This window comes from Chanodichthys erythropterus, chromosome 18 (genome assembly GCF_024489055.1).
Source record: "Chanodichthys erythropterus isolate Z2021 chromosome 18, ASM2448905v1, whole genome shotgun sequence".
Classification (NCBI taxonomy): Eukaryota; Metazoa; Chordata; class Actinopteri; order Cypriniformes; family Xenocyprididae; genus Chanodichthys; species Chanodichthys erythropterus.
In genome coordinates, this window is record NC_090238.1 from 38,293,452 (window position 1) to 38,304,022 (window position 10,571).

The 10,571-nt window shown below is 36.9% G+C and overlaps 1 protein-coding gene across 1 annotated transcript in view; it reads left to right on the forward strand.

Moving 5' to 3' along the window:
* The window catches only part of dnajc17 (DnaJ (Hsp40) homolog, subfamily C, member 17), an 84,227-nt gene that overhangs the window by 51,944 nt on the left and 21,712 nt on the right, over positions 1-10,571 (forward strand). The window contains exon 10 of the mRNA XM_067366954.1: positions 78-194. Within this exon, the coding sequence (XP_067223055.1) occupies positions 78-194 (117 nt within the window). The remainder of the gene's footprint in view (positions 1-77; positions 195-10,571) is intronic.

The window sequence follows — 10,571 nt, forward strand, 5'->3', positions numbered from 1 at the left end:
CACACTCTATTCACTATTCATTGTGCAGCTTTATCTTTGTTTTTAATGATGTCAGTCTTTTATGTGCCCTTAATCAGGACCTGGCGATTAAAAACGAGATCGGCCTGACGGGAAACCCACTGAAAATCACATGGCTGGAGGGACAACCTGCCCCGACGTCACACACCGACAACACAGAGAGTTACTCTTCACAGGTACGCTGGAAAAAATGAACGCAAATTTAACAGTAAAGCCCAGTGTCCACCAAAGCGGTTGTCGACAGATGACAGATTATAATAGTGTGATTATAAAGTATATTTGAGACTATAGACTATATAGATCTGAGTTAGTTTGAATGAATCTCTTTTCTTTGCACGACACACTGACATTACAGTACAGAACGACTCTATCTGCATTTTATCCTGAACTTTGTATAAGCATTCATTCATTTCATGTGTCATAGAATAATAAACGTCACATTCTTTTGATTTTCCCAGCAAAAACCATCCAAAATCAGTCTACAGGCTTTCATATACAACCTAGGAAGTCAGGGAAGATCTCGTTTTTTAAGTTTCGTTAGAAGCTTTTCACACATTGGCAATAAAAATACATGACAATTCTTAAATATAGCCCATTTTTTAGCTGTGTTTTTAAAGTGGTTGTCAGAATATTTCAGTTTAAAGGTTCAAAACAGATTTTACTGCTTATATAGTAACTTTATATACACTTTATATTATTGAAGTGTGTTTTAAAAGAAACTACTTCAGAATTTCATGCTGTTTCTTTGTTATTATTTGTGTGAAAATTGTTTCCACACCATTTTTTTTTCAGTCCAAGTTAATGAAATATATGGTTTTAACTGTAAATTTAAGTTAAATCCTTAAAAAACTAAAAGTTGCTACCCCCTTTTTTTTTTTTTTTTTTTTTTGAAGTATATAGAAATCCACACCAGCATCTAGCTGCATAAAACAACCAAATAATCCATTTTATATTATTATTTTATATTTTCTGAATAATTCAACACATTATCCCCACATTCTTAATATTGGAGTGCCTTTTTTCTTTTACTTTTTAAGTCTAATTCCATAGAATTTAATCAAAATGTGAACAATTTCCTTTGATTTTGGGCTGAAATGTGACCTGGACATTCTTGACTGGTTGCATAAGATTCACCCTTTTAAATTCTAAGTATAGTTTTTATAAAATCACGATTCATTTACAATTTTTATGCTGCATACAGGGCTAGAAAACAACAACACAATAAAAAAAATCACTGTCCACTCTCACATGTGCATGAAAACCAGCATCTTAACCAGCATACGAACTTTAATTGCAAAGTAACGAGCGTGTAAACGTGGGCATTGTGCTTCTGTGCGTGAGTGTTTGTCTTTGTGTAAAGTTTAACAAAAGTATAGCGTTACCGCAGCGTTCCGGATGATTCCTATGGATTTGGCGTTCAATCTAAACAACGTATTTCATGCATCCGTCAGAGGGAAGTATGTAAACATGTAGGTTTTGCTTTGGTACTGCTGTGCAAATACATGCTGGTGAGGCTCCTGAACAATGACTTGAGTGGGTTTGTTTGAGTTGGAGCGGCTCTCTGGACCCCCAGCGCGAGTCTCATTAAGCTCTGACCCTCAGACGGAGAGGGCTGTGTAATGTGTGACTTGCACGAGATCCTGCGCAACCAAACCATAACAAGCTCTCACCTCTGCTGCCTCTCTTCCAGCCCGTTCTGCACATTTAACATCTTTATTTTACTGAAAATATATGAGGAGAGTTGAGAATCAATGATGATTTGCATTGTGTTTAGCTTCATTAATGCTTCCTGAGTATCTGCAGTTTCGTACTGAAGTGCACTATAAAAAATGCTGGTTGAAAATGGACAAACCCAGCAGTTGGGTTAAATGTTTGTCCAACCTGCTGGGTAGTTTTATTAAGCCTAACTATTGTTTCAAAAGCTGAACGTTTATTAAACAATTTAATAAATGTTTATTCCTTATTCTTTAGTTATTATTCATTACACTTATGAATAAATGTTCATTTATTAAACAAATTAATAAATGTTAATTTCCAAAATATTTTGGGTTCATTTTAAGCAAGAAATACAGTAATTTTTAAACAATAGTTGAGTAACATAAAACTACCCAGCAGATTGGGCAAACATTTAATCCAACCACTGGGTTAAAAACAACCCAAGCACTGGGTCAAAACAACCCATTCTCTGGGTTAAAACAACCCAATCTCTGGGTTAAAACAACCGAATCACTGGGTTAAAATAACCCATTCTCTGGGTTAAAACAACCCAACTGCTGGGTTAAAACAACCCTTTCTCTGGGTTAAAACAACCCATTCGCTGGGTTAAAACAACCCTTTCGCTGGGTTAAAACAACCCAATTACTGGATTAAAACAACCCAATCGCTGGGTTAAAACAACCCTTTCTCTGGGTTAAAACAACCCATTCGCTGGGTTAAAACCACCCTTTCGCTGGGTTAAAACAACCCTTTCTCTGGGTTAAAACAACCCAATTACTGGATTAAAACAACCCAATCGCTGGGTTAAAACAACCCTTTCTCTGGGTTAAAACAACCCTTTCTCTGGGTTAAAACAACCCATTCTCTGGGTTAGAACAACCCAATCGCTGGCTTAAAACAACCCAATTGCTGTATTAAAACAACCCATTCTCTGGGGTAAAACAACCCAACTGCTGGGTTAAAACAACCCAATCGCTGGGTTAAAACAACCTTTCTCTGGGTTAAAACAACCCAATCTCTGGGTTAAAACAATCCCTTCTCTGGGTTAAAACCCAATCGCTGGGTTAAAACAACCCAACTGCTGGGTTAAAACAATCCATTCTCTGGGTTAAAACCCAATCGCCGGGTTAAAACAACCCAACTGCTGGGTTAAAACAATCCATTCTCTGGGTTAAAACAACCCAACTGCTGGGTTAAAACAATCCATTCTCTGGGTTAAAACAACCCAACTGCTGGGTTTGTCAGTGTTGTTATAGTTCACTTAAACCTTTTACAGTCCTTTTTGTTAATAGAAATAAAGCTGAAATAAAATTTAAATATTTGATAACTTAAATCTAAATGAAAATTAGAAATGTTGCTTTGGCAATGAACTGAAATAAGTGCAAGTTGAAGTTCTGAAATTACTAAAACTAAAACTGAAGTAACAAAAAAAAAATAAAGCTAAATAGAAATGTTTTGAAAAAATGTTTTCATAACAAAATTACTAAAACTTGAACTAATGAATACATGCATTTTCTGTAAAGCTGCTTTGAAACAATCTGTATGTTCAAAAGAACTGTACAAATAAACCTGATTTGAATTGAATGGATACTAATCACATAAAACTAAAATCTCGGGTTGCTAGGTGCAGGTGGTTGTTTATATTGTGCAGAATTGTGAGACTGTAAAAAATAAGGCAATCATCATTAACGCATGTGATTATTTCCAAACCCTTAACGTGATAAAATAATTTAATGCAAATAGCGCAAATGAATTACTGAAGCATGCATTTACATCACGCAGATGATCTTAGAAGAAATGTCTGTTCTAAAAGGGTGCGATTAATCATGATTACAAATTTTAATCCATTGACAGCCTTAGTACAAATGTGTTGTTAATGAAAAAACAACAGTGTTACCATACCACAGTGAACCCATATTACCTTATATTGTTTGTTTGATGTAGCCTAGCTTATTTGGGATGGGAAATAAAAATATTAAAGAATCATTCATTCTCCTGCAGGCCTTTATCAAGCAGGTCTCGCAAGAGTCTGAAACCTCTGACAAAATCTAATTTAGCAAAAAAGAGGTCCAGACCTCCAAATACATCAGATGAAAGCCACAGATATGGAGTCTGATGGAAAATAAATCCGGTCTCCTGGATGCAGGTTTGAGAGTTTGCCTGTACTGAAAGATGGATGTTCGTATAATTCCTTGCATCTCAGTTTAATGTTCACTACTACCGTTCAAAAGTTGAAGCTAAGTAAGATTTTAAATTTGATTCAGTCTGGAAATCTCTTGACATATGAAGTGTGATGCGGTGAGCTGTCATCAGAGATTCTCAGCACACCATATTTAATCCGTTTGGCTGTTGTTCAACCCTTGCGTTAATGCCCCAGGTTCCTCGTTTAGGGGAGATCATGATCCACATTCTGGGATTTTCCAGAATAATGTGCATGAATGTTATTATGACAACTGACACTGAGTGCTGATTGCTTCATCAGGCCGCAGGTTTCTGAAGAAAAGTGAAGAAAAACAGGATAATTTTCTTATTACACATTAGACGTCCTGTCACCCAACAGGGAGGTAAGATCTACCAGCTATGTTCTACATGCTGGCCAAGGTCAACGGAGACCGCTGGAGGTCTGGCCGAGCCCTTCAGCATCCCATAGTTCCTCCAGACGCCAGCTGTGATTGCGGAGGAGCAGGAGCGCAGACACACTCGTGGGTGATTCTGGGAAGCAGCATTGCTTCAGACCAGCCATGGTTTTAGGGATGAGGGACCTTCTGCAGCTGGGTTTTGCTCTTGGGTGGACTGTGGTCCAGTGGTGACCAGTGAGAAATATACATGTATTGATACAGCTGCGTTCGAGCTCAGGATGAAACACAGTATTATTGATTGTTCTGGTTACACAGCATTGTTTGTCTTGTGGCTAGAAATGTGTTTGTCACTTCGTTAAATATCCGAACTGTTGTGTGCAGAATGCGATTCAACACTGCGATGTGAAATGTGGTCTGATGATAGTAAGCTGGAACCAGGGTTATTATAATTAACTAAAACCATAAAAACTGCTGTTACTTGAGAAGAAATAAACTTTAACTGAAATAAAATAAAATTACGGGCTCTGCACATGACATGCAGGAAAAAAATATGTATATCATGGCTATGAATTAACAAATCATTCCCACAATGTGCGCACAATATAACAATTCTTTTTGTTTTGATTTAACTAAACGAATTAGTACAACGTGGCCACAATTTATTAAATCAAGGGAATTAATTAGTATATTGTTCGCACAATTTCATAAAACAAGCGAATTAATTGCTATATCGTGCGCACGATTTCATCAAACAAGGCAATTATTATATCGTGTGCACGATTTAGTAAAACAAGGGAACGAATTATTATATTGTGTGCATGATTTCGTCATACGAGGGAATTAATAATTATATTGTGTGCACGATTTCGTCAAACGAGGGAATTAATAATTATATTGTGTGCATGTTTTAGTAAAACGAGGGAACGAATTATGTTGTGCATTTGATTTCGTAAAACGAGGGAATTAATAATATCGTTCGCACAATTTTGTCAAACGAGGGAATTAATTATGTTGTGTGCATGTTTTAGTAAAACGAGGGAATTAATAATATTGTGTGCACGATTTCGTCAAACGAGGGAATTAATTATATTGTGTGCATGTTTTAGTAAAACGAGGGAATTAATAATATTGTGTGCACGATTTCGTCAAACAAGGGAATTAATTATATTGTGTGCATGTTTTAGTAAAACGAGGGAACGAATTATTATGTTGTGCGCATGATTTCGTAAAACGAGGGAATTAATTATATCGTGCGCACAATTTCGTCAAACGAGGGAATTAATTATTATATTGTGTGCATGGTTAAGTAAAACAAGGTAACGAATTAGTAAATCTTGGCCACAATATATGTGCTTTTGTCCGCATGTCATATGCAGGGCTAAATATAAAAAAAGTTGGAAAAAAGTTACTTATTTTATTATTGGCAAGATTTCTAATTTTCATTTATTTTAGCTTGATGTACTAAAATAAATAAAACTGAAATAAATATTGATAAAACTATAGGCATATTAAAAAAGACAAAAACACGACAAAACTTAAACAAAAATATACAAAAAAAAAAATAGTTCAAAATATTAATAAAAAACTATAATAGTATCTCACTGTTACTAAATTAACACTGGCTGAAATGGAGTAATTACTTAAATTAGGGCTGCACCATTTGGCCAAAAAATGTGATTATTTTGTAATATACTGCAAATGTGATTTTGAACTTTGGAATAATAACAATAATAATTATTATTATTAATTAAAGGAATATTTGAAAACTTAAGATGTAAATATATTGTTATAATAATATAAAAAAAAGTTTTATTTTATATCACAATAGTAAAATTACAGTATCTGTCTTAATCTTTTCACTTTCAAACATTACACCATCAAGCTTTTATTTTGGCAGAAAACTTGAGGGTAACCTTAAAGTTTTTGTTTAGTTGACAGAATACTTACTAAGGTTTCCTTTTACAAATCTAGTTAAATGCAATAAACTTCTATCCATAAAAACTGTTGGATATTATGTTAATGTGACAATAAAGTGATCCTGATTTTATTTTGATTTATCATTCAGCCCTAACATGGTCATTTTTGGTCATATTTAATATCTGAATAATGTATATAATGATAATGTGTTGTTATTTGAGCCCGAAGTAGTATTTTCTTCTCTTGAGTTATTTAGACAGAATCACTGGCCTCCGTGTTGCATTTAATTGTTCCCTCCAGTCCACACGGCTCTGACAATAAATCTACATTATTTGGATTGGATTTGGTTTCACATCTATAGTTCTTGGGGTTGTGATAAATTCTCAGGGGTCGCGTGATATATGAAGGTTGTGAAACCTCTTGGACCGTGAAATAAATGACTAATAAGAGGTTTTTGGAGTGTGCGCCTATTTTTAAAATGAATGTTTGCACTTCTCATACCATAACAGAAATCATCTTGTTCAGCAGAAATGCAATTTGCACAATTTACTGAGTTCAGGGTTTTCACACTCTCAAAATGTTGGCTTCACTAAAGCACTCAACGTTCTTTACAAGTAAACGTGTTTAAAACTAATAGATTCGTTCCCAGTAGCTTCCCTCCTCTTGTCCATTTGGGATTAAAGATGTCAGTTTCCATTCGTTCTTCTTAGAAACTTCCACGATGATTGTTGCTATCGCAAAATGCATTTTAGTTGCGTAAACGCTCTTCCCAGCACTTTTGCTCGTAAATCATGGCAATCTCTCTCTCGGTGATGTACGTGTGTTGTTTCAGCGAGATAAAAGTGCAAACTCAGTGTGCCTGAGAAACGTCTGTTTTTCTTTGCTGTCAAATGCATCAGCGTTCCTGCCAGACACAACATGAACCAGATGGATTGACTATTTTGGGGAGCTTTCCTTTTTCAGCCATATCTGTAGACCTTGACTGAAACGTTCATTCTTGCCCAAAATAAATTCGTTTGCGGGTCGTGTTTGGCCCTTGGCAGCTGAAGATTTGTTCTTGTTCCCTTGACAGAGGAATTTCTGGGAAGGCCAGCGGGATCTTATGTGCTGGATGGGGCAGTTGTCCCGTGTTAGTTTGTGGTGAGAACGGTGATTTTCAGATGATTCACTGCGCTGCTCTGAGGAGGCACGGATATTGTTTTAATCATAGATGCGTATCTGTGCATTTTGGATGGTGGTCTTGAGTTTTTTTGCTACACTCTTTAAAATAAAGGTTCCAAAAGGGTTATTTTTTACCACAGCGATGCCATAGAAGAGCCATTTTTAGTTCCCCAAAGAACCTTTTGTGAAGTTTCAGTTCAAAATCCCCCACAGATCATTTATTAAAGCTTGTCAAATTTTCCCCTATTTGGGTGTGATCAAAAACACGTTGTTTTTGTGTGTGTCCCTTTAAATGCAAATGAGCTCCGCTTTCCAAAAGAGGGCGGAGCTTTAACAGCTCAACAACAACAAAGCTGGAGAATCTCACGCAGCCAAAATGAGGATTTTCATCTTGGAGTCCTTCATGCGGGCTTTCATTAGTCTTGCACTGAGGAGAGGCTTCTGTCGGGCCACTCTGTCATAAAGCCCCGACTGGTGGAGGGCTGCAGTGATGGTTGACTTTCTACAACTTTCTCCCATCTCCCGACTGCATCTCTGGAGCTCAGCCACAGTGATCTTTGGGTTCTTCTTTACCTCTCTCACCAAGGCTCTTCTCCCCCGGTAGCTCAGTTTGGCTGGACGGCCAGCTCTAGGAAGGGTTCTGGTCGTCCCAAACATCTTCCATTTAAGGATTATGGAGGTCACTGTGCTCTTAGGAACCTTAAGTGCAGCAGAAATTTTTTTGTAACCTTGGCCAGATCTGTGCCTTGCCACAATTCTGTCTCTGAGCTCTTCAGGCAGTTCCTTTGACCTCATGATTCTCATTTGCTCCGACATGCACTGTGAGCTGTAAGGTCTTATATAGACAGGTGTGTGGCTTTCCTAATCAAGTCCAATCAGTATAATCAAACACATCTGAACTCAAATGAAGGTGTAGAACCATCTCAAGGATGATCAGAAGAAATGGACAACACCTGAGTTAAATATATGAGTATCACAGCAAAGGGCCTGAATACTTAGGACCATGTGATATTTCAGTTTTTCTTTTTTAATAAATCTGCAAAAATGTCGACAATTCTGTGTTTTTCTGTCAATATGGGGTGCTGTGTGTACATTAATGAGGAAAAAAATGAACTTAAATGATTTTAGCAAATGAAAAATTTAAGGGGGTCTGAATACTTTCCGTACCCACTGTATATGTACACTGCCCTCCAAAACTTTGGAAACGCCCTAGAAAAATGTGGTTTTGGACAATACTGGCATGAATCCTTTTTAATTTGTGATAATTTTGCACTGATAAGGGACAACACAAACTACGAAAACATATTTTATTACATAAACAGTTTATACATAGAAAAAACTTAAATATCCAGCATTAGCAGCTATCTGACCTAAACTGGGTTCTGATTGGTTTATTGTATTCTAAACTTAATTGGCAATCAATTGTTGAAGCTATTCAGGTGTGCTGACCCAAAAATCTTTTACAAACCTGGGCCAAGTTTAAACCAGTAACCAGCATCACAGCTGGCAAAGGGGCGTGTCTGACTTTGACATATATATATTGCCATTATTATGTAATCAAAATGAAAATTATTATTGCTGGTCTTCAATGATAATGTCGAGTTACTGTAATGTATTTGCACCAAAAAATGATAAGAATTTATGCTGATTTTGTCCAAAACCACACTTTGCCAGGAGTGTTTCCAAACTTTTGGAGGGCAGTGTATGTCTCTATTGTGGATTTCAGTGTCAACAGTCTAATAGGTTGCAGTTCATATTGTCGGTCTGAACTTGAACTTCAGCGAATGAGGCAAAATCTGTGAGTATTTTAGACTGATAATTCATTCTGACAGAAGCCAGTGTTTCATCAGCGCTGTCAGATTGATCTGAAATAATGGTGTGTGTGTGTTCTGTAGCGTTTGGAGAGACTGTCAGCAGTAATTATGATAATGAAAGGAATGCTGGAGTTGTCAAAACAATATATATATATATATATATAAAAAAAACAGCTTTGTTTATATTTCTCATGAAACTTCTGATATTCAGGTAGGATTCTGTTGTAAGTGCTTCCAGATGTGATGGAGATACTCTATGGGTCAGTCGTACACTAGCGAGATGATTTCTCTCATCTTTTCTAGCGCTTGTGTTCGTGTAGGATTGCCATCATTGGACGTGACGAAGGACGTTTCATGTTTGCAGTCCGTTGTGGTTCTGCTGGAAACGGGCTGGTTTTGATGATGAACGGCACATAGCGTGCGTTACGCTTCTGAGAATTGGGGTGAAGCTCAGTAATGGGAGTTTCTGCTTATGACTTATTGGACGTTGTCCATCGTTTTAATGTCAATAATAAAATAACGAGGATCTCCCCCGTCTAACGTCTGCAGTGCGTTTTCATCCTGACGTGAAAGGAGAAACATTCCTCCCGATTTCTCCATGCTTTTAAAATCCTTCCAAGGTTTATTTTTCTTTCATTCTCCTTTCGCATTGATTGATTGAACATTTTATGGTCTAAATGCTTTCTTCACTAACTTAAGACAAAGTATAACTCATATTTTGAAAGTACATCCAGTTCCCGTGCGATATTAATGCATGTTATTCTTGAACTCTGTACACTTTAACTTTTATTTCTGTTAGGAGACATTTAGTTTGTGCCTCTTCAGTGCAGTGAAGAAACTGGGTTATTATCGTTCATGAAAACATTTTAGTTACTTGAAATAAAATAAAGAAGAATTGAAGAACCCCTTTAATTGATCACTATCTTTAAGAGTAATTGTTGGTAAAACTAAGTTATATAAAGCGTATCTAGTCCTAGATGCTGATTGGCCAATACAAAATTGCTTTAGACATTCCTCGTTATACATCTTGTCATTTTTCACCGTATATCAGGCATGAATCCCAGCAGACGAGCGGGTGTCTGTTTCGATGGCCTCCTGTGGCGTGAGGCGTGTTTGTTCAGCAGCTAGTGTTTAAAGCCTCGTGTTAATGGATGGAAGTATCACGTTCCCTCACTTCTCCAGCTGTCAGGAGAACACTGCACTTGTTCTGCTACAGAAATAGCACCAGTTTGGACGTGTAACCGGGCTCCAGCTATGTGTGTCTGTACGTATCAGGGCTGGTCAGGTTTCCCTCAGGTTTTCAGCTGCTGAAAATGCAGCCGTTTAGTGTTAATCAATTGTTTTAAAGCTAATTTGTGCTTAAAAC